Source organism: Sebastes fasciatus, chromosome 7 (assembly GCF_043250625.1).
Source record: "Sebastes fasciatus isolate fSebFas1 chromosome 7, fSebFas1.pri, whole genome shotgun sequence".
NCBI classification, from domain to species: domain Eukaryota; kingdom Metazoa; phylum Chordata; class Actinopteri; order Perciformes; family Sebastidae; genus Sebastes; species Sebastes fasciatus.
In genome coordinates, this window is record NC_133801.1 from 550,080 (window position 1) to 577,080 (window position 27,001).

At 31.9% G+C, this 27,001-nt stretch overlaps 2 protein-coding genes across 2 annotated transcripts in view; both read left to right on the forward strand.

Annotated features, from left to right (window-relative positions):
• The window catches only part of spcs2 (signal peptidase complex subunit 2), a 6,598-nt gene extending 4,372 nt beyond the window's left edge, over window positions 1-2,226 (forward strand). The window contains exons 3-6 of the mRNA XM_074640863.1: window positions 1-120; window positions 502-637; window positions 739-928; window positions 1,923-2,226. The exon at window positions 1-120 is cut by the window's left edge and continues 40 nt beyond it. Of these exons, the coding sequence (XP_074496964.1) occupies window positions 1-120; window positions 502-637; window positions 739-925 (443 nt within the window). The 3' untranslated portion in view covers window positions 926-928; window positions 1,923-2,226. The remainder of the gene's footprint in view (window positions 121-501; window positions 638-738; window positions 929-1,922) is intronic.
• A 2,345-nt stretch (window positions 2,227-4,571) lies between these two features.
• Window positions 4,572-27,001, forward strand: part of abcg1 (ATP-binding cassette, sub-family G (WHITE), member 1) — a 33,400-nt gene continuing 10,970 nt past the window's right edge. The window contains exons 1-4 of the mRNA XM_074640864.1: window positions 4,572-4,728; window positions 7,864-8,095; window positions 9,641-9,758; window positions 10,632-10,764. Of these exons, the coding sequence (XP_074496965.1) occupies window positions 4,666-4,728; window positions 7,864-8,095; window positions 9,641-9,758; window positions 10,632-10,764 (546 nt within the window). The 5' untranslated portion in view covers window positions 4,572-4,665. The remainder of the gene's footprint in view (window positions 4,729-7,863; window positions 8,096-9,640; window positions 9,759-10,631; window positions 10,765-27,001) is intronic.

Sequence of the window (27,001 nt, forward strand, 5' to 3'; positions counted from 1 at the left end):
TGGTGGACGGCAGGCTGCTCATCTGCACCGTCTCCTGTCTGTTCGCCATGCTGGCTCTGGTCTGGGACTTCCTGCACCCCTTCCCCGAGTCCAGACCGGTCCTCGCCTGCTGCGTCATCTCATATCCTTCAACAGGCAGGACACAGGAAGTCCACCTGAGACCACCTGAGACCACCTGAGACCACCTGGGCTCATTAACGGCTCATAATGTGGTCTGTGGGTCAGTTTGTGTGTGGGAGGACTGGGAGGACTGGGAGGTCTGGGAGGACTGGGAGGTCTGGGAGGACTGGGAGGTCTGGGAGGACTGGGAGGACTGGGAGGTCTGGGGGGTCTGGGAGGTCTGGGAGGACTGGGAGGACTGGGAGGACTGGGGGGTCTGGGAGGACTGGGAGGACTGGGGGGTATGGGAGGACTGGGAGGACTGGGAGGACTGGGGGGTCTGGGAGTTCTGTTGGTAATGTTCAGGTTGTGGTTGTGGTCCCTAACCGCCCCCCTCCATCACGTACTTCATCATGATGGGCATCCTGACTCTCTACACCTCCTACCAGGAGAAGAACATCTTCCTGGTGTCGCTGCAGAAGGATCCGGCCGGGATGGATCCGGATCACATGTGGCAGCTCTCCTCCTCCCTCAAACGGTCTGAACCTTTTACCCAGCATGCACTCTGATGACGCACTCATATATATATATGTATATGTATATGTATAGCATGTTAACGCAGTGTGTTGTGTGTCTCAGGTTCGATGACCAGTACTCTCTCAGAGTTTCCTTCTCTGATGGAACGTCGAGGAACTCGCGGGAAGCCGAGTTCACGAAGTCCGTGTCGGCGTTCTTTGACGAGAACGGGACGCTGTCCATGGACCAGTTTGAGAAGTGTGTCTCTAAACTTCACGACACGCTGGCCTCCGACAAGAAGACCAAATAACACGTCAGTACATCAATACGTCAACGCGTCAACGCGTCAACGCGTCAACGCGTCAACGCGTTAGGTTGTTTGTGATCTCTGGTTTCATTTCTAACCTGCAGAGAAAATCCATCACAGTCAAAGTTTAGTTTCTGTTTGTCACGATGACCTCATCGTTCCCTGTTAACGCAGCACCTGGTGCTGCGTTCAAGGACCGTCAGAGATTTGAGAGTCAGCTGTAGTACAAGATATAGATCCAGTATAAATCTGAAGGTTTGTGTCCTCAGCCTCCGTCCTCTCCACGCCTTCCCATTCATCGTCTGTGTGAGCAGCCGTGCAGCAATGCATTCTGGTAGCGTGGCGGCGCGATTCGAGAGACGCTGGCCGCTCCTCATTTACATAAAGTTGAGGTCTCGGCTACTTTATGTAAATCAGGGGCGTCCGACGCGACTCGTCGCCTCTGGAAACTCCCTAGAAACTTTAAAATAACCGTTGATCTAGAATAAACAGATTCATCAAAGATGTTTTCAGAAACACATCTCTGAACTATTTACATGAAATAAGAGGAGAAGTTTCCACACGAGCCGCCATGTTGGTTCCGGTTTCAAAGCTGGGAGCAGCAGCTCACGGAGGGAAAGAGTTCGTCCAATCAGGAGTCTAGAAGCAGCCCGTCAAGCGTCCAACGCTGGGAAGAGAGGCGATCCCTCGCTGTGGACACGAACCCTCACTGTTAATGTTAATGTTTACAAAATCACCTCTTGTATATCAAAAAACAACTTGATTTTGGTCGGAGCTTTCAGCTGCATCGTGTGGCCTTCATCATCCACAGAGGAAGACCACACGTTGTGGCTGAAAGCTTCTTCGATCCAAAATTTAAAAGTGAGCTTTCTGTGTGTTGACGTGCGGTCGTCCTCATCAGATTCAGTCCTTTGAGTCCTGAGAGACGGATTCTGTCTCTCTGGGTTTATTGACACATTCATCATTTAGTTATTAAATATTCCTCCTTTTATTCTTTCAGCTGATGGAAGTCGCCGCCGTCGTCTGCTGGTTTTATTTCATCACTTTCTCGGCTCTCTTTTGGTCTCGAGTGTTTAATTCTGTTTAAATGGTCATAACATTATTAGCATCAATCAGTGAATGCTAACGAAGGTAAACACGGACGCAGTGGTTTCCTCCTCACGGACAAACTCAACAGGAAGTGGACCGAATGTCGACCAAACTTTGATTTTGAATGTTTCATTTAATTCCTGTTATTATTTCTCTGTAATTCTCATCAGTGGAAACATGTCTGAACTTATTAAAGATGGAGATTGTTACCAAAACACTGATGGTCTGGTATTCTGTAGTACCACAGCCATCCAGCAGGTGGAGCTGTTCACTGATGGTCTGGTATTCTGTAGTACCACAACTCATCCAGCAGATAGAGCTGTTCACTGATGGTCTGGTATTCTGTAGTACCACAGCTCATCCAGCAGGGGGAGCTGTTCACTGATGGTCTGGTATTCTGTAGTACCACAGCCATCCAGCAGGTGGAGCTGTTCACTGATGGTCTGGTATTCTGTAGTACCACAGCTAGTGATGGCGAGATGAAGCCTCATGAAGCTTTGAAGCTTTCCAGCAAATTGGTTCGGAAAAGGGTTCATTGCTCGAGGTTTCATGTGCTCACGAAACCGCCTAGTGGTCAAAGAGTGTAAAACAGGCAGATATGATCTGAACCATGTGATAAGATAAGATAAGATATTCCTTTATTAGTCCCGCAGTGGGGACATTTGCAGTGTACAGCAGCAAAGGGGAAAGTGCAAAAAACAAAATGCATCAGCTAACACAGTAAAAAAAGAGCTAAACAAAGTGTAACAAAATATGAACCAAGTATAAAGATAGGAAGTATAAAAATAGGAGCAGTATATACAGCATTGACAATAAACAGACTTAACTAAATTGCACAAGTGGAAAATGATATTGCACAGTGAGAATGAATGAATGAATGAAAATCCACCTGAAAATATCAGGTTATTGTCAGTTTGTCAGTTTTTGTTGTGTAAGTGTAACTGCTCTACTGGGAGCCGTGCTGGTTGTGCTCTACTGGGAGCCGTGCTGGTTGAGGTCTACTGGGAGCCGTGCTGGTTGTGGTCTACTGGGAGCACAGATCTGTGATATACTGTATTTTGCGCCAGTAAAGGCTGTTGGGAATGACTATAAACAATGAAAAAAAATCTATTACCATGTAATCAATTTATATCTATATAATATATAATAAAATGTCTATTTAGTAAGTATATTATGAGTATATAACATACATGTATAATAAACTGTCAGTGAGTAATGCATCTTATCTGTGTAAACCAATCCTTTGGTCAGTAATTGTATTGTAGTGTAGTGTAATATAATATAATAATTGCAGGAGGGGTAATATTAGTGTTCTGTGTCACTTCTGGAAAGTGGCATTGGTTTAACCAGTGAAGATCTGAACCACTTCATGAACCAGTCAGCGGTACGGCCGGGCAGCGAGGCTTTGGATGCCATCAATGACGTCATTGGTCTAAAACGATACAAGCCCCGATACGCGCATCGCAGGAAACTTCCTGGATTACTCGACACACGCTCCGAAGCCTCGGCACAGCACGTAACATCACTAACCACAGCGCATCCAGCAGGGGGAGCTGTTCACTGATGGTCTGGTATTCTGTAGTACCACAGCTCATCCAGCAGGTGGAGCTGTTCACTGATGGTCTGGTATTCTGCAGTACCACAGCTCATCCAGCAGGGGGAGCTGTTCACTGATGGTCTGGTATTCTGCAGTACCACAGCTCATCCAGCAGGGGGAGCTGTTCACTGATGGTCTGGTATTCTGCAGTACCACAGCTCATCCAGCAGGGGGAGCTGTTCACTGATGGTCTGGTATTCTGCAGTACCACAGCTCATCCAGCAGGGGGAGCTGTTCACTGATGGTCTGGTATTCTGCAGTACCACAGCTCATCCAGCAGGGGGAGCTGTTCACTGATGGTCTGGTATTCTGCAGTACCACAGCTCATCCAGCAGGGGGAGCTGTTCACTGATGGTCTGTGTGCTTTAAATGCAGTTAGTAGTTACTGTATATTCAAACTGTGACTTAATTCTTTATTTGGATCAAAGTGTCAGTCGTCTTCCTGACTGTTCTGCACTAAAACAGCATTAATAATAATAATAAAACTAATTCAGATCACACATGAACAAGAAAACAAGAAAAGACAAATACTGTATAATAAATATCAGAAAATAAGTGAAATGACACGAAAACAAACAAAACTGTCACAAATCAATAACTACAAAAACAAATAATAAAAAAAACGTTTCCATAACATCAAAATTTAAATCTATATACTGTATATGTGTGTGTATATATATATATATATATACAGTATATATATAAGTATACATATTTGTATATGTATGTCAATATTAGGGATATACTGTATCTATCCATAGATAGATAGATAAGGTGTCTGATCTTTTACTTCAGTAAAGAAGTACTTATACCACAGTGTAGAAATACTCTTTGACAAGTAAAAGTTCTCTTTACTTAGTAAGTAAAGTAAGTGAAATGGGCGGGGCCAGTAGCCAAGTGGGCGGGGCCAGTAGCCCGGTGGGCGGGGTTAGCAGTCCGATGGGCGGGACCAGCAGCCCGGTGGGCGGGGCCAGCAGACAGGGCTGCTGTGTTTCTCTGATCGGGATCAGACTGGTGTGGGGGGAGCAGAGTGTCGGAGTGTTGCTGTCTCTCGGCCATGGCCTGTCTGATGGCCGCCTGGTCCGTCCACAACCCCACCGTCACCAACTCCATCATCATGGTGAGTACTGACAACACACACTGGGGACATGGTGGACATTTACTGGGGACATTTATCAGAGACATATTGGACATTTATTAGAGATATATTGGACATGTTTTGGAGACATATTGGACATTTTTTCTAGAGACATACTGGACATTTATTGGAGACATATTAGACATTAATTGGAGACACATTGGACAATTATTAGAGACACATTGGATATTTACTGGAGACATATTGGACATTTATTAGAGACATATTGGACATTTACTAGAGACATATTGGACATTTATTGGAGACATATTGGACATTTATTAGAGACACATTTGACATTTATTGGAGACACATTGGACATTTATTAGACACATATTGGACATTTATTAGAGACATATTGGACATTTATTAGAGACATATTGGACATTTACTGGAGACATATTGGACATTTACTGGAGACATATTGGACATTTACTGGAGACATATTGGACATTTATTGGACACATATTGGACATTTATTGGAGACATATTGGACATTTATTGGAGACGTATTAGAAACATATTGGACATTTGGACCATATAGATCAGGCTTGGGTCATATAGACGAGGCGTGTGCTTGGCGTGTTTGTGTGTGTAGACAGTGTGTCCCACAGTGTGTCCCACAGTGTGTCCCACAGTTTGTCTCACAGTGTGTCCCACAGTGTGTCCCACAGTGTGTCTCAGTGTGTCCCACAGTGTGTCTCACAGTGTGTCCCACAGTGTGTCCCACAGTTTGTCCCACAGTGTGTCCCACAGTGTGTCTCACAGTGTGTCCCACAGTGTGTCCCACAGTGTGTCCCACAGTGTGTCCCACAGTGTGTCCCACAGTTTGTCTCACAGTGTGTCCCACAGTGTGTCCCACAGTGTGTCTCACAGTGTGTCCCACAGTGTGTCCCACAGTTTGTCTCACAGTGTGTCCCACAGTGTGTCCCACAGTGTGTCTCACAGTGTGTCCCACAGTGTGTCCCACAGTTTGTCCCACAGTGTGTCCCACAGTGTGTCTCACAGTGTGTCCCACAGTGTGTCCCACAGTGTGTCCCACAGTGTGTCCCACAGTTTGTCTCACAGTGTGTCCCACAGTGTGTCTCACAGTGTGTCCCACAGTTTGTCTCACAGTGTGTCCCACAGTGTGTCTCACAGTGTGTCCCACAGTGTGTCCCACAGTGTGTCCCACAGTTTGTCTCACAGTGTGTCCCACAGTGTGTCTCACAGTGTGTCTCAGTGTGTCCCACAGTGTGTCTCAGTGTGTCCCACAGTGTGTCTCACAGTGTGTCCCACAGTGTGTCCGACAATGACCTCCTGCTGCTCCTGTATGGAGGCAGATTAGTGCCCTGTATGGAAGCAGGAGGACGCCGACATTCACAACAGCAGAGAAGCAGCTGACAGATAATCTGCTGACGGTCGGGTCCGATAGGACGACCTCGGCCCTGGTTCCTGTTGGTCCTCTAGCTTCGGTTTCAGTACACAGAACAACAAAATATAACAACACACAAACCTGTTCCATGTTCTCCAACATTATAGACCACCTGTAAAGTAGAACCTGTTCCATGTTCTCCAACATTATAGACCACCTGTAAAGTAGAACCTGTTCCATGTTCTCCAACATTATAGACCACCTGTAAAGTAGAACCTGTTCCATGTTCTCCAACATTATAGACCACCTGTAAAGTAGAACCTGTTCCATGTTCTCCAACATTATAGACCACCTGTAAAGTAGAACCTGTTCCATGTTCTCCAACATTATAGACCACCTGTAAAGTAGAACCTGTTCCATGTTCTCCAACATTATAGACCACCTGTAAAGTAGAACCTGTTCCATGTTCTCCAACATTATAGACCACCTGTAAAGTAGAACCTGTTCCATGTTCTCCAACATTATAGACCACCTGTAAGGTAGAACCTGTTCCATGTTCTCCAACATTATAGACCACCTGTAAGGTAGAACCTGTTCCATGTTCTCCAACATTATAGACCACCTGTAAAGTAGAACCTGTTCCATGTTCTCCAACATTATAGACCACCTGTAAGGTAGAACCTGCTCCATGTTCGGGTCAGGATCAGGGTCAGGATCAAAGAAAGGTTGGTCAAGGTCAGGATCAGGGTCAGGATCAGGGTCAGGATCAGGGTCAGGATCAGGATCAGGATCAGGGTCAGGGTCAGGGTCAGGATCAGGATCAGGGTCAGGGTCAGGGTCAGGGTCAGGGTCAGGGTCAGGATCAGGGTCAGGATCAAAGAAAGGTTGGTCAAGGTCAGGATCAGGGTCAGGATCAGGGTCAGGATCAGGGTCAGGGTCAGGGTCAGGATCAGGGTCAGGGTCAGGGTCAGGGTCAGGGTCAGGGTCAGGATCAGGGTCAGGATCAAAGAAAGGTTGGTCAAGGTCAGGATCAGGGTCAGGATCAGGGTCAGGATCAGGGTCAGGATCAGGATCAGGATCAGGATCAGGATCAGGGTCAGGGTCAGGATCAGGATCAGGGTCAGGGTCAGGGTCAGGATCAGGATCAGGGTCAGGATCAGGGTCAGGGTCAGGGTCAGGATCAGGGTCAGGGTCAGGGTCAGGATCAGGATCAGGGTCAGGATCAAAGAAAGGTTGGTCAAGGTCAGGATCAGGGTCAGGGTCAGGATCAGGGTCAGGATCAGGGTCAGGATCAGGGTCAGGATCAGGATCAGGATCAGGATCAGGATCAGGGTCAGGGTCAGGATCAGGATCAGGGTCAGGGTCAGGGTCAGGATCAGGGTCAGGATCAGGATCAGGGTCAGGGTCAGGATCAGGGTCAGGGTCAGGGTCAGGGTCAGGATCAGGATCAGGGTCAGGATCAGGGTCAGGGTCAGGGTCAGGATCAGGATCAGGGTCAGGGTCAGGGTCAGGATCAGGGTCAGGGTCAGGGTCAGGGTCAGGGTCAGGATCAGGATCAGGATCAGGGTCAGGGTCAGGGTCAGGGTCAGGATCAGGGTCAGGGTCAGGGTCAGGGTCAGGATCAGGATCAGGGTCAGGGTCAGGGTCAGGGTCAGGGTCAGGGTCAGGGTCAGGGTCAGGATGCTCTGAGGTGTTTGTGATGATTTACAGGTAACAGATACTATCGATGACATCATCATGGCGTCTCTGATTGACTCCCTCAGAACACCAACGGGCCCCCGGACCTCATGTTGGACCCCCGGACGGTGTGCGTTTGTATGGACGAGGTGGTCAACAAGCGGCCGGCGGGCGGCCAGCAGACGCCGCTGAAGAAGGTGGACAACAACGTGACGGAGGCCCAGAGGTTCTCCTCGTTACCACGACGACCGGCGGTCAACATGGAGTTCCAGGACGTCTCGTACTCCGTCAGGGAGGGGCCCTGGTGGAGGAAGAAAGGTATGATGTCATCGCTTTACTGTGATGTCATCGCTTTACTATGATGTCATCAGTTTACTGTGATGTCATCGCTTTACTGTGATGTCACCTGGTTTACTGTGATGTCATCGCTTTGCTGTGATGTCATCGGTTTACTGTGATGTCATCAGTTCAGATGATATATATGTATATATATACATATATATATACATATATATATGTATATATACTCTATATATACTGTATATGTATATATATATGTGTGTGTGTGTGTGTATATATATATATGTATATATACATATATATATATATATATAGTATATATGGGAGGGTGTGTGTGTGTGTTCCAGCCTCTAATCTCTTAATCTCTCCTCTAAATAGCAGCAGGTCAGATTAGAATCAGCTCAGAGAGAAAATACAATACTGACAACAGAAACTGCACTAAACCTGCAAATACTACTAATGTACTACTAATATAATATTATTAATGTACCTCATCAAAATACTATTAATATACTACTATTAATATTCTACATGTTAATACTATGAATATGATATTAATATGATAGTATTAATGTTCTACTAGACAGACTCAGATGTGGTTTAATCCAAACTGTAAAATTGAACCCCAAACAGTCTGAAATCAATCTGTGACTGAGGTGATACAACTAGTGATCAATAATGTGAAGCTGATTATCAGGAGGAGGCTCTGAGAGTTTCAGGTGTGTTCAGGTATTTTCAGGTGTTTCAGGTGTTTTCAGGTGTTTCAGGTATTTTCAGGTGTTTCAGGTATTTTCAGGTGTTTCAGGTGATTCAGGTGTTTTCAGGTGTGTTCAGGTGTTTCAGGTTTTTTCCAGTGTGTTCGGGTGTTTTCAGGTGTTTTCAGGTGTGTTCAGTTGTTTTCAGGTGTTTTCGGGTGTGTTCGGGTGTGTTCGGGTGTGTTCAGGTGTTTTCGGGTGTGTTCAGGTGTGTTCAGGTGTTTTCGGGTGTGTTCAGGTGTTTTCGGGTGTGTTCGGGTGTGTCCAGGTGTTTCATGTGTTTTCAGGTGTGTTCTGGTGTGTTCGGGTGTTTTCGGGTGTTTTCGGGTGTGTTCAGGTGTTTTCGGGTGTGTTCAGGTGTGTTCAGGTGTTTTCGGGTGTGTTCAGGTGTGTTCAGGTGTTTTCGGGTGTGTTCAGGTGTTTTCAGGTGTTTCAGGTGTTTTCAGGTGTTTCAGGTATTTTTAGGTGTTTTCAGGTGTTTTCAGGTGTGTTCGGGTGTGTCCAGGTGTTTCATGTGTTTTCAGGTGTGTTCTGGTGTGTTCGGGTGTTTTCGGGTGTTTTCGGGTGTGTTCAGGTGTTTTCGGGTGTGTTCAGGTGTGTTCAGGTGTTTTCGGGTGTGTTCAGGTGTGTTCAGGTGTTTTCAGGTGTTTCAGGTGTTTTCAGGTGTTTCAGGTGTGTTGGTGTCAGATTCAGGTGAAACCAGCCAGAGACAGAAACCTGTGCAGTAAGCTGAAGTGAAACTGGGAACAAAGAGCTGTTCTGAGATCTGCTGGGAACCTGCAGGCTGATTGTTTGTGTTCCGTCTCAGGTTACAAGACTCTGCTCAGAGGGATCTCTGGGAGGTTCACCAGCGGCGACCTGGTGGCCATCATGGGGCCCTCCGGAGCCGGCAAGTCCACCCTGATGAACATCCTGGCCGGGTACAGGTGGGTCTGATACGCTGCTGGTTAATATTAATATTAATGTTTTAATGAATGCTCTGCTCCTCACAGTGTTTATTTAATTATTCATTTATTGGACCGGGACAATAAAGTTGAAATAAAGTACGACCGATGTCTGTAGGACCTCTAACCCGGGTTAATGTACAGACCTCGTCTCTCTTTAGGATGTTAACAAATAAAAATACATCATAAACTTCTGACATAAAAATGTTCCGTATCGAGTTGAATCTGAATCTGACTGCAATGAAAAATGACAAACATTACTGATCGTTACCAACAGCAATCCTGTTGCTCCTGTTGCTCCTCGTCCTGTTGCTCCTGTTGCTCCTGTTGCTCCTGTTGCTCCTGTTGCTCCTGTTGCTCCTGTTGCTCCTGTTGCTCCTGTTGCTCCTGTTACTCCTGTTGCTCCTGTTGCTCCTGTTGCTCCTGTTACTCCTGTTGCTCCTGTTACTCCTGTTGCTCCTGTTGCTCCTGTTGCTCCTGTTACTCCTGTTGCTCCTGTTACTCCTGTTGCTCCTGTTACTCCTGTTGCTCCTGTTGCTCCTGTTGCTCCTGTTGCTCCTGTTACTCCTGTTGCTCCTGTTACTCCTGTTGCTCCTGTTGCTCCTCGTCCTGTTGCTCCTCTTGCTCCTCTTGCTCCTGTTACTCCTGTTGCTCCTGTTGCTCCTGTTGCTCCCGTTGCTCTATATATATATATATATAACATATATCATATATATAACATATATATATGTGTGTGTTTGTCTCCAGGGAGACGGGGATGAAGGGGGAGATTCTGATGATATATATATACTGTATATATATAACATATATATAACATGTATATATATATATATATATATGTATGTGTGTCTCCAGGGAGACGGGGATGAAGGGCACGATCCTGATCAACGGGCGTTCCAGAGACCTGCGCTCCTTCAGGAAGGTTTCCTGTTACATCATGCAGGACGACATGCTGCTGCCTCACCTCAGCGTACACGAGGCCATGATGGTACAGGAAGTACTAATACTACGCTGTTCAACAGCAGGACTTTACTCTTAGTACTATTAACTAATGATTGTTTTCATTATGGATTCTTATGATCATTATTTTCTCCATTAATCGATTGATTGATTGTTTTTTACAAATAGTCAGAAATGACGTCACAATAGTCCAGAGGGACCCCCCCACTGTGATGGTTTAATCCAAACCTCAATATTATTACTAAAACATGAATATTAACATAAACACTGTTAACATTATTATTAATACATAAACATGATTAATATTATTATTAATACATTAACATGATTAACATTATTATTAATACATTAACACTATTAACATTATTATTAATACATTAACATTATTAACATTATTATTAATACATTAACATTATTATTAATACATTAACATGATTAATATTATTATTAATACATTAACACTATTAACATTATTATTAATACATAAACACTGTTAACATTATTATTAATACATTAACACTGTTAACATTATTATTAATACATTAACACTGTTAACATTATTATTAATACATTAACACTATTAACATTATTATTAATACATTAACATTATTAACATTATTATTAATACATTAACATTATTATTAATACATTAACATGATTAATATTATTATTAATACATTAACACTATTAACATTATTATTAATACATAAACACTGTTAACATTATTATTAATACATTAACATGATTAATATTATTATTAATACATTAACACTGTTAACATTATTATTAATACATAAACACTGTTAACATTATTATTAATACATAAACATGATTAATATTATTATTAATACATTAACATGATTAACATTATTATTAATACATTAACATTATTAACATTATTATTAATACATTAACATTATTATTAATACATTAACATGATTAATATTATTATTAATACATTAACACTATTAACATTATTATTAATACATAAACACTGTTAACATTATTATTAATACATTAACATGATTAATATTATTATTAATACATTAACACTGTTAACATTATTATTAATACATAAACACTGTTAACATTATTATTAATACATTAACATTATTAACATTATTATTAATACATTAACATTATTATTAATACATTAACACTATTAACATTATTATTAATACATTAACACTGTTAACATTATTATTAATACATAAACACTGTTAACATTATTATTAATACATTAACATTATTAACATTATTATTAATACATTAACATGATTAATATTATTATTAATACATTAACACTATTAACATTATTATTAATACATTAACATGATTAATATTATTATTAATACATTAACACTATTAACATTATTATTAATACATTAACATTATTATTAATACATTAACATGATTAATATTATTATTAATACATTAACATGATTAATATTATTATTAATACATAAACACTATTAACATTATTATTAATACATTAACATGATTAACATTATTATTAATACATAAACATGATTAATATTATTATTAATACATAAACACTATTAACATTATTATTAATACATTAACATTATTAATATTATTATTAATACATTAACACTATTAACATTATTATTAATACATTAACATTATTATTAATACATAAACATGATTAATATTATTATTAATACATTAACACTATTAACATTATTATTAATACATAAACACTGTTAACATTATTATTAATACATTAACATTATTATTAATACATTAACATGATTAATATTATTATTAATACATAAACACTATTAACATTATTATTAATACATAAACACTGTTAACATTATTTTTAATACATTAACATGATTAACATTATTATTAATACATAAACATGATTAATATTATTATTAATACATAAACACTGTTAACATTATTATTAATACATTAACATTATTAACATTATTATTAATACATAAACACTGTTAACATTATTATTAATACATTAACATGATTAATATTATTATTAATACATTAACACTGTTAACATTATTATTAATACATTAACATTATTAACATTATTATTAATACATTAACATGATTAATATTATTATTAATACATTAACACTATTAATATTATTATTAATACATTAACACTGTTAACATTATTATTAATACATAAACACTGTTAACATTATTATTAATACATAAACACTATTAACATTATTATTAATACATAAACACTATTAACATTATTATTAATACATTAACATGATTAACATTATTATTAATACATTAACACTATTAACATTATTATTAATACATTAACATGATTAACATTATTATTAATACATTAACACTATTAACATTATTATTAATACATTAACACTGTTAACATTATTATTAATACATTAACATGATTAATATTATTATTAATACATAAACACTGTTAACATTATTATTAATACATTAACATGATTAATATTATTATTAATACATTAACACTATTAACATTATTATTAATACATAAACACTGTTAACATTATTATTAATACATTAACATGATTAATATTATTATTAATACATTAACACTGTTAACATTATTATTAATACATTAACATTATTATTAATACATTAACATTATTAACATTATTATTAATACATTAACATTATTATTAATACATTAACATGATTAATATTATTATTAATACATTAACACTGTTAACATTATTATTAATACATAAACACTGTTAACATTATTATTAATACATTAACATTATTAACATTATTATTAATACATTAACATTATTATTAATACATAAACACTGTTAACATTATTATTAATACATTAACATTATTAACATTATTATTAATACATTAACCATCCATCCATCTTCCATCCATCCATCTTCAACCGCTTATCCGGGATCGGGTCGCGGGGGCAACAGCTCCAGCAGGGGACCCCAAACTTCCCTTTCCCGGGCCACATTAACCAGCTCTGACTGGGGGATCCCGAGGCGTTCCCAGGCCAGAGTAGAGATATAATCTCTCCATCTAGTCCTGGGTCTTCCCCGTGGTCTCCTCCCAGCTGGTCGTGCCTGGAACACCTCCCAAGGGAGGCGCCCAGGAGGCATCCTTGCTAGATGCCCGAACCACCTCAACTGGCTCCTTTCGACGCAAAGGAGCAAGGACTCTACTCCGAGTCCCTCACGGATGACTGAGCTTCTTACCCTATCTCTAAGGGAGACGCCAGCCACCCTCCTGAGGAAACCCATTTCGGCCGCTTGCACCCGCGACCTCGTTCTTTCGGTCATGACCCAACCCTCATGACCATAGGTGAGAGTAGGAACGAAGATTGAACGGTAGATCGAGAGCTTTGCCTTCCGGCTCAGCTCTCTTTTCGTCACAACGGTGCGGTAAAGCGAATGCAATACCGCCCCTGCTGCTCCGATTCTCCGACCAATCTCACGTTCCATCGTCCCCTCACTCGCGAACAAGACCCCGAGATACTTAAACTCCTTCACTTGGGGTAAGGACTCATTCCCTACCCGGAGTAGGCAAACCACCGGTTTCCTGCTGAGAACCATGGCCTCAGATTTAGAGGTGCTGATTCTCATCCCGACTGCGTCACACTCGGCTGCGAACCGATCCAGTGAGTGCTGGAGGTCGCAGACCGATGATGCCAACAGGACCACATCATCTGCAAAAAGCAGCGATGAGATCCTCAGCACACCGATCTGCAAACCCTCCTCCACCCGACTACGCCTCGATATCCTGTCCATGAATATCACGAACAGGATTGGTGACAAAGCGCAGCCCTGGCGGAGGCCAACCCCCACCGGAAACGAGTCCGACTTATTGCCGAGGATCCGAACACAGCTCTCGCTTTGGGCGTACAGGGATTGGATGGCCCTGAGAAGTGCCCCCCTCACCCCATACTCCCGCAGCACCCCCCACAGTATCTCCCGGGGGACCCGGTCATATGCCTTCTCCAAGTCCACAAAACACATGTAGACTGGATGGGCATACTCCCAGGCCCCCTCCAGGATCCTTGCGAGAGTGAAAAGCTGGTCCGTTGTTCCACGGCCAGGACGGAATCCGCATTGTTCCTCTTCGATCTGAGGTTCGACTATCGGCCGAACCCTCCTTTCCAGCACCTTGGAGTAGACTTTACCAGGGAGGCTGAGCAGTGTGATACCCCTGTAATTGGCACACACTCTCTGGTCCCCCTTTTTGAAAAGGGGAACCACCACCCCGGTCTGCCACTCCTTAGGCACTGTCACCGACTTCCACGCGGTGTTGAAGAGACGTGTCATCCAAGACAGCCCCTCCCCACCCAGAGCCTTCAGCATTTCTGGGCGGATCTCATCAACCCCCGGGGCTTTGCCACTGTGGAGTTGTTTGACTACCTCAGTGACTTCCACCAGGGTAATTGATGATGGTCCTCCATCAGCTTCCAGCTCTGCCTCTACCATAGAGGGCGTATTGGTCGGATTCAGAAGTTCCTCAAAGTGCTCCTTCCACCGCCCGATTACCTCCTCAGTTGAGGTCAACAGTGTCCCATCCTTACTGTACACAGCTTGGATGGTTCCCCGTTTCCCCCTCCTAAGGTGCCGGATGGTTTTCCAGAAGCACTTTGGTGCCGACCGAAAGTCCTTCTCCATGGCTGCTCCGAACTCCTCCCACACCCGCTGCTTTGCCTCCGTCACGGCAGTGGCTGCTGCTCTTCGGGCCCGTCGGTACCCTGCAACTGCCTCCGGAGACCTCCGAGATAACATATCCCGGAAGGCCTCCTTCTTCAGTCGGACGGCTTCCCTGACCACCGGTGTCCACCACGGTGTTCGAGGATTGCCGCCCCTTGAGGCACCTAAGACCTTAAAACCACAGCTCACCGCCGCAGCTTCAGCAATGGAAGCTTTGAACATCGTCCACTCGGGTTCAATGCCCCCAACCTCCACAGGGATGCCAGAAAAGCTCCGCCGGAGGTGTGAGTTGAAGATCTCTCGGACAGGGGCCTCCTCCAGACGTTCCCAGTTCACCCTCACTACGCGTTTGGGCTTACCAGGTCTGTCCAGAGTCTTCCCCCACCCTCTGACCCAACTCACCACCAGATGGTGATCAGTTGACAGCTCCGCCCCTCTCTTCACCCGAGTGTCCAAAACATGCGGCCTCAGATCAGATGATACGATTACAAAATCGATCATCGACCTTCGGCCTAGGGTGCTCTGGTACCACGTACACTTATGAGCATCCTTATGTTCGAACATGGTGTTCGTTATGGACAATCCATGACTAGCACAGAAGTCCAACAACAAACGACCACTCGGGTTTAGATCAGGGAGGCCGTTCCTCCCAATCACGCCACTCCAGGTGTCTCCATCGTTGCCCACGTGCGCGTTGAAGTCTCCCAGGAGAACTATGGAGTCCCCTACTGGAGCCCCATACAGGACTCCATTCAGGGTCTCCAAGAAGGCCGAATACTCCGAACTGCTGTTTGGTGCATACGCACAAACAACAGTCAGAGTTTTCCCCCCCATAACCCGAAGGCGTAGGGAGGCGACCCTCTCGTCCACCGGGGTAAACTCCAACGTAGCGGCACTCAGCCGGGGATTTGTGAGTATCCCCACACCTGCCCGGCGCCTCACACCATGGGCAACTCCAGAGAAGAATAGAGTCCAACCCCTATCCAAGAGTACGGTTCCAGAACCGAGGCTGTGCGTAGAGGTAAGCCCTACCAGATCCAACTGGTAGCGCTCCACCTCCCACACAAGCTCCGGCTCCTTCCCCCACAGAGAGGTGACGTTCCACGTCCCCAGAGCCAGCCTCTGCCGCCCGGGTCCAGTCCGTCGAGGTCCCTGGCCTTCACTGCCACCCGTGTGGCAGCGCACCCGACCCAAGCGGTTCTTCCTGCAGGTGGTGAGCCCACAGGATGGAGAGGAGGGGGGTGCCACGTTCCTTTTTCGGGGTATCCCCGGCCGGGCTCCGTGGCAAGCCCGGCCACCAGACGCTCGTTGACGGGCCCTCCGTCTGGGCCTGGCTCCAGACGTGGGCCCCGGGCTTCCTCCGGGCCGGGTAACTCCTCCTCTGCCTCGTGTCGTCATTGGGTTTTTTGTGAACCATTCTTAGTCCGGCCCCTCACCTAAGACCAATTTGCCATGGGAGACCCTACCAGGAGCACGAGGCTCCAGACAACACAGCCCTCAGGGTCATAGGGACACACAAACCTCTCCACCACGTTAAGGTGATGGTTCCCGGAGTAATACATTAACATTATTATTAATACATTAACATGATTAATATTATTATTAATACATTAACACTGTTAACATTATTATTAATACATAAACATTATTAACATTATTATTAATACATTAACATTATTATTAATACATTAACATGATTAATATTATTATTAATACATAAACACTATTAACATTATTATTAATACATTAACATGATTAACATTATTATTAATACATAAACATGATTAATATTATTATTAATACATAAACACTGTTAACATTATTATTAATACATTAACATTATTAACATTATTATTAATACATTAACATTATTATTAATACATAAACACTGTTAATATTATTATTAATACATTAACATGATTAATATTATTATTAATACATAAACATGATTAATATTATTATTAATACATAAACACTGTTAACATTATTATTAATACATTAACATTATTAACATTATTATTAATACATTAACATTATTATTAATACATTAACATTATTATTAATACATAAACACTATTAATATTATTATTAATACATTAACATGATTAATATTATTATTAATACATAAACATTATTAACATTATTATTAATACATAAACACTATTAACATTATTATTAATACATTAACATGATTAACATTATTATTAATACATAAACACTGTTAACATTATTATTAATACATTAACATTATTATTAATACATAAACACTATTAATATTATTATTAATACATTAACATGATTAATATTATTATTAATACATAAACATTATTAACATTATTATTAATACATAAACACTATTAACATTATTATTAATACATTAACATTATTAACATTATTATTAATACATTAACATTATTATTAATACATTAACATGATTAATATTATTATTAATACATAAACACTATTAACATTATTATTAATACATTAACATGATTAACATTATTATTAATACATTAACACTATTAACATTATTATTAATACATTAACATGATTAACATTATTATTAATACATAAACATGATTAACATTATTATTAATACATTAACATTATTAACATTATTATTAATACATTAACATGATTAACATTATTATTAATACATAAACATGATTAACATTATTATTAATACATTAACATTATTAACATTATTATTAATACATTAACATGATTAACATTATTATTAATACATTAACATTATTATTAATACATAAACACTATTAACATTATTATTAATACATTAACATTATTAACATTATTATTAATACATTAACATTATTATTAATACATAAACACTATTAATATTATTAATACATTAACATGATTAACATTATTATTAATACATTAACATTATTAACATTATTATTAATACATTAACATTATTAACATTATTATTAATACATTAACATTATTATTAATACATAAACACTATTAATATTATTATTAATACATAAACATTATTGACATTATTATTAATACATTAACATTATTATTAATACATTAACATGATTAACATTATTATTAATACATAAACACTATTAATATTATTATTAATACATAAACATTATTGACATTATTATTAATACATTAACATTATTATTAATACATAAACACTATTAATATTATTATTAATACATTAACATTATTAACATTATTATTAATACATTAACATTATTATTAATACATAAACACTATTAATATTATTATTAATACATTAACATTATTAACATTATTATTAATACATTAACATTATTATTAATACATAAACACTATTAATATTATTATTAATACATTAACATTATTAACATTATTATTAATACATTAACATTATTATTAATACATAAACACTATTAACATTATTATTAATACATTAACATGATTAACATTATTATTAATACATTAACATTATTAACATTATTATTAATACATTAACATTATTAACATTATTATTAATACATTAACATTATTATTAATACATAAACACTATTAATATTATTATTAATACATAAACATTATTAACATTATTATTAATACATAAACACTATTAACATTATTATTAATACATAAACATGATTAACATTATTATTAATACATAAACACTGTTAATATTATTATTAATACATAAACACTATTAATATTATTATTAATACATTAACATGATTAACATTATTATTAATACATAAACACTGTTAACATTATTATTAATACATAAACACTGTTAATATTATTATTAATACATTAACATGATTAACATTATTATTAATACATAAACACTGTTAATATTATTATTAATACATTAACATGATTAACATTATTATTAATACATTAACATTATTATTAATACATAAACATTATTAACATTATTATTAATACATTAACACTATTAACATTATTAATACATAAACACTGTTAACATTATTATTAATACATTAACATGATTAATATTATTATTAATACATAAACACTATTAACATTATTATTAATACATAAACACTATTAATATCATTATTAATACATTAACACTATTAACATTATTATTAATACATTAACACTATTAACATTATTATTAATACATTAACATTATTAATATTATTATTAATACATTAACATGATTAATATTATTATTAATACATAAACACTATTAACATTATTATTAATACATTAACATTATTATTAATACATAAACACTGTTAACATTATTATTAATACATTAACATTATTATTAATACATAAACACTATTAACATTATTATTAATACATAAACACTGTTAACATTATTATTAATACATAAACACTATTAACATTATTATTAATACATAAACACTATTAACATTATTATTAATACATAAACACTGTTAACATTATTATTAATACATTAACATTATTAACATTATTATTAATACATAAACACTGTTAACATTATTATTAATACATTAACATTATTAACATTATTATTAATACATTAACATTATTATTAATACATTAACACTGTTAATATTATTATTAATACATTAACACTATTAACATTATTATTAATACATAAACACTATTAACATTATTATTAATACATAAACATTATTAACATTATTATTAATACATAAACACTATTAATATTATTATTAATACATTAACACTATTAACATTATTATTAATACATTAACATGATTAACATTATTATTAATACATAAACACTGTTAACATTATTATTAATACATTAACATTATTAACATTATTATTAATACATTAACATTATTATTAATACATAAACACTATTAATATTATTATTAATACATTAACATGATTAATATTATTATTAATACATAAACATTATTAACATTATTATTAATACATAAACACTATTAACATTATTATTAATACATTAACATGATTAACATTATTATTAATACATTAACATTATTAACATTATTATTAATACATAAACATGATTAACATTATTATTAATACATAAACACTGTTAACATTATTATTAATACATTAACATGATTAACATTATTATTAATACATTAACATTATTAACATTATTATTAATACATAAACATGATTAACATTATTATTAATACATAAACACTGTTAACATTATTATTAATACATTAACATTATTAACATTATTATTAATACATTAACACTATTAATATTATTATTAATACATAAACACTATTAACATTATTATTAATACATTAACATTATTAACATTATTATTAATACATTAACACTATTAACATTATTATTAATACATTAACATTATTAATATTATTATTAATACATTAACATTATTATTAATACATTAACACTATTAACATTATTATTAATACATTAACATTATTAATATTATTATTAATACATTAACATTATTATTAATACATAAACACTATTAATATTATTATTAATACATTAACATTATTAACATTATTATTAATACATTAACATGATTAATATTATTATTAATACATAAACACTGTTAACATTATTATTAATACATTAACATGATTAATATTATTATTAATACATAAACATTATTAACATTATTATTAATACATTAACATTATTAACATTATTATTAATACATTAACATTATTATTAATACATAAACACTATTAATATTATTATTAATACATTAACATTATTAACATTATTATTAATACATTAACATGATTAACATTATTATTAATACATAAACACTGTTAACATTATTAATACATAAACACTGTTAACATTATTATTAATACATTAACATGATTAATATTATTATTAATACATAAACACTATTAATATTATTATTATTAATACATTAACATGATTAACATTATTATTAATACATTAACATTATTATTAATACATAAACATTATTAACATTATTATTAATACATTAACATGATTAACATTATTATTAATACATTAACACTATTAACATTATTAATACATAAACACTGTTAACATTATTATTAATACATTAACATGATTAATATTATTATTAATACATAAACAGTATTAATATCATTATTAATACATTAACACTATTAACATTATTATTAATACATTAACACTATTAACATTATTATTAATACATTAACATTATTAACATTATTATTAATACATTAACATTATTATTAATACATAAACACTGTTAACATTATTATTAATACATTAACATTATTATTAATACATAAACACTATTAACATTATTATTAATACATTAACATTATTATTAATACATTAACACTGTTAATATTATTATTAATACATAAACATTATTAACATTATTATTAATACATTAACATGATTAACATTATTATTAATACATTAACACTGTTAACATTATTATTAATACATTAACATGATTAACATTATTATTAATACATAAACACTGTTAACATTATTATTAATACATTAACATTATTAACATTATTATTAATACATTAACATTATTATTAATACATAAACACTATTAATATTATTATTAATACATTAACATTATTAACATTATTATTAATACATTAACATGATTAACATTATTATTAATACATAAACACTATTAATATTATTATTAATACATTAACATGATTAATATTATTATTAATACATAAACATTATTAACATTATTATTAATACATAAACACTATTAACATTATTATTAATACATTAACATGATTAATATTATTATTAATACATAAACATTATTAACATTATTATTAATACATAAACACTATTAACATTATTATTAATACATTAACATGATTAACATTATTATTAATACATAAACATTATTAACATTATTATTAATACATAAACACTATTAACATTATTATTAATACATTAACATGATTAACATTATTATTAATACATAAACACTATTAATATTATTATTAATACATTAACATGATTAATATTATTATTAATACATAAACATTATTAACATTATTATTAATACATAAACACTATTAACATTATTATTAATACATTAACATGATTAATATTATTATTAATACATAAACATTATTAACATTATTATTAATACATAAACACTATTAACATTATTATTAATACATTAACATGATTAACATTATTATTAATACATAAACACTATTAACATTATTATTAATACATTAACATTATTATTAATACATTAACACTGTTAATATTATTATTAATACATAAACATTATTAACATTATTATTAATACATTAACATGATTAACATTATTATTAATACATTAACACTGTTAACATTATTATTAATACATTAACATGATTAACATTATTATTAATACATAAACACTGTTAACATTATTATTAATACATTAACATTATTAACATTATTATTAATACATTAACATTATTATTAATACATAAACACTATTAATATTATTATTAATACATTAACATTATTAACATTATTATTAATACATTAACATGATTAACATTATTATTAATACATAAACACTATTAATATTATTATTAATACATTAACATGATTAATATTATTATTAATACATAAACATTATTAACATTATTATTAATACATAAACACTATTAACATTATTATTAATACATTAACATGATTAATATTATTATTAATACATAAACATTATTAACATTATTATTAATACATAAACACTATTAACATTATTATTAATACATTAACATGATTAACATTATTATTAATACATAAACACTATTAATATTATTATTAATACATTAACATTATTAACATTATTATTAATACATTAACATGATTAATATTATTATTAATACATAAACACTGTTAACATTATTATTAATACATTAACATTATTAACATTATTATTAATACATTAACATTATTATTAATACATTAACATTATTAACATTATTATTAATACATTAACATGATTAACATTATTATTAATACATTAACATGATTAACATTATTATTAATACATAAACACTGTTAACATTATTATTAATACATAAACACTATTAATATTATTATTATTAATACATTAACATGATTAACATTATTATTAATACATTAACATGATTAACATTATTATTAATACATTAACACTGTTAACATTATTATTAATACATAAACACTGTTAATATTATTATTAATACATTAACATGATTAACATTATTATTAATACATAAACACTGTTAACATTATTAATACATAAACACTGTTAACATTATTATTAATACATTAACATGATTAATATTATTATTAATACATAAACACTATTAATATTATTATTATTAATACATTAAAATGATTAACATTATTATTAATACATTAACATTATTATTAATACATAAACATTATTAACATTATTATTAATACATAAACACTATTAATATTATTATTATTAATACATTAACATGATTAATATTATTATTAATACATAAACACTATTAACATTATTATTAATACATAAACACTATTAATATCATTATTAATACATTAACATTATTATTAATACATTAACACTGTTAATATTATTATTAATACATAAACATTATTATTAATACATAAACACTATTAACATTATTATTAATACATTAACATTATTAACATTATTATTAATACATTAACATTATTATTAATACATAAACACTATTAACATTATTATTAATACATTAACATTATTAACATTATTATTAATACATTAACATTATTAATATTATTATTAATACATTAACATGATTAATATTATTATTAATACATAAACACTATTAACATTATTATTAATACATTAACATTATTATTAATACATTAACACTGTTAATATTATTATTAATACATAAACATTATTATTAATACATAAACACTATTAACATTATTATTAATACATAAACACTATTAACATTATTATTAATACATTAACATTATTATTAATACATTAACACTGTTAATATTATTATTAATACATAAACATTATTATTAATACATAAACACTGTTAACATTATTATTAATACATTAACATTATTATTAATACATAAACACTATTAACATTATTATTAATACATTAACATTATTATTAATACATTAACACTGTTAATATTATTATTAATACATAAACATTATTAACATTATTATTAATACATAAACACTATTAACATTATTATTAATACATTAACATTATTATTAATACATAAACACTATTAATATTATTATTAATACATTAACATGATTAATATTATTATTAATACATAAACATTATTAACATTATTATTAATACATAAACACTATTAACATTATTATTAATACATTAACATGATTAATATTATTATTAATACATAAACATTATTAACATTATTATTAATACATAAACACTATTAACATTATTATTAATACATTAACATGATTAACATTATTATTAATACATTAACATTATTAACATTATTATTAATACATAAACATGATTAACATTATTATTAATACATAAACACTGTTAATATTATTATTAATACATTAACATGATTAATATTATTATTAATACATAAACACTGTTAATATTATTATTAATACATAAACATTATTAACATTATTATTAATACATAAACACTATTAACATTATTATTAATACATTAACATGATTAATATTATTATTAATACATAAACATTATTAACATTATTATTAATACATAAACACTATTAACATTATTATTAATACATTAACATGATTAACATTATTATTAATACATTAACATTATTAACATTATTATTAATACATAAACATGATTAACATTATTATTAATACATAAACACTGTTAATATTATTATTAATACATTAACATGATTAATATTATTATTAATACATAAACACTATTAACATTATTATTAATACATTAACATTATTATTAATACATTAACACTGTTAATATTATTATTAATACATAAACATTATTAATATTATTATTAATACATTAACATGATTAACATTATTATTAATACATAAACACTGTTAACATTATTATTAATACATTAACATTATTAACATTATTATTAATACATTAACATTATTATTAATACATAAACACTATTAATATTATTATTAATACATTAACATGATTAATATTATTATTAATACATAAACACTATTAACATTATTATTAATACATTAACATGATTAATATTATTATTAATACATAAACATTATTAACATTATTATTAATACATAAACACTATTAACATTATTATTAATACATTAACATGATTAACATTATTATTAATACATTAACATTATTAACATTATTATTAATACATAAACATGATTAACATTATTATTAATACATAAACACTGTTAACATTATTATTAATACATTAACATTATTAACATTATTATTAATACATTAACATTATTATTAATACATTAACACTATTAATATTATTATTAATACATAAACACTATTAACATTATTATTAATACATTAACATTATTAACATTATTATTAATACATTAACATTATTATTAATACATTAACACTATTAACATTATTATTAATACATTAACATTATTAATATTATTATTAATACATTAACATTATTATTAATACATTAACACTATTAACATTATTATTAATACATAAACATGATTAATATTATTATTAATACATAAACACTGTTAACATTATTATTAATACATTAACATTATTAACATTATTATTAATACATTAACATTATTAACATTATTATTAATACATTAACATGATTAATATTATTATTAATACATAAACACTGATAACATTATTATTAATACATTAACATGATTAATATTATTATTAATACATAAACATTATTAACATTATTATTAATACATTAACATTATTAACATTATTATTAATACATTAACATTATTATTAATACATAAACACTATTAATATTATTATTAATACATTAACATTATTAACATTATTATTAATACATTAACATGATTAACATTATTATTAATACATAAACACTGTTAATATTATTATTAATACATTAACATGATTAATATTATTATTAATACATTAACACTATTAACATTATTATTAATACATTAACACTGTTAACATTATTATTAATACATTAACATTATTAACATTATTATTAATACATTAACATTATTATTAATACATAAACACTATTAATATTATTATTAATACATTAACATTATTAACATTATTATTAATACATTAACATGATTAATATTATTATTAATACATAAACACTGTTAACATTATTATTAATACATTAACATGATTAACATTATTATTAATACATAAACACTATTAATATTATTATTAATACATTAACATGATTAATATTATTATTAATACATAAACATTATTAACATTATTATTAATACATAAACACTATTAACATTATTATTAATACATTAACATGATTAACATTATTATTAATACATAAACACTGTTAATATTATTATTAACTAATTAATTATTGACTAATTTACACATTTATTAATTGATTAAATGGTTAATTGGTTAATTGACTGATTGATTAATTTATGAATT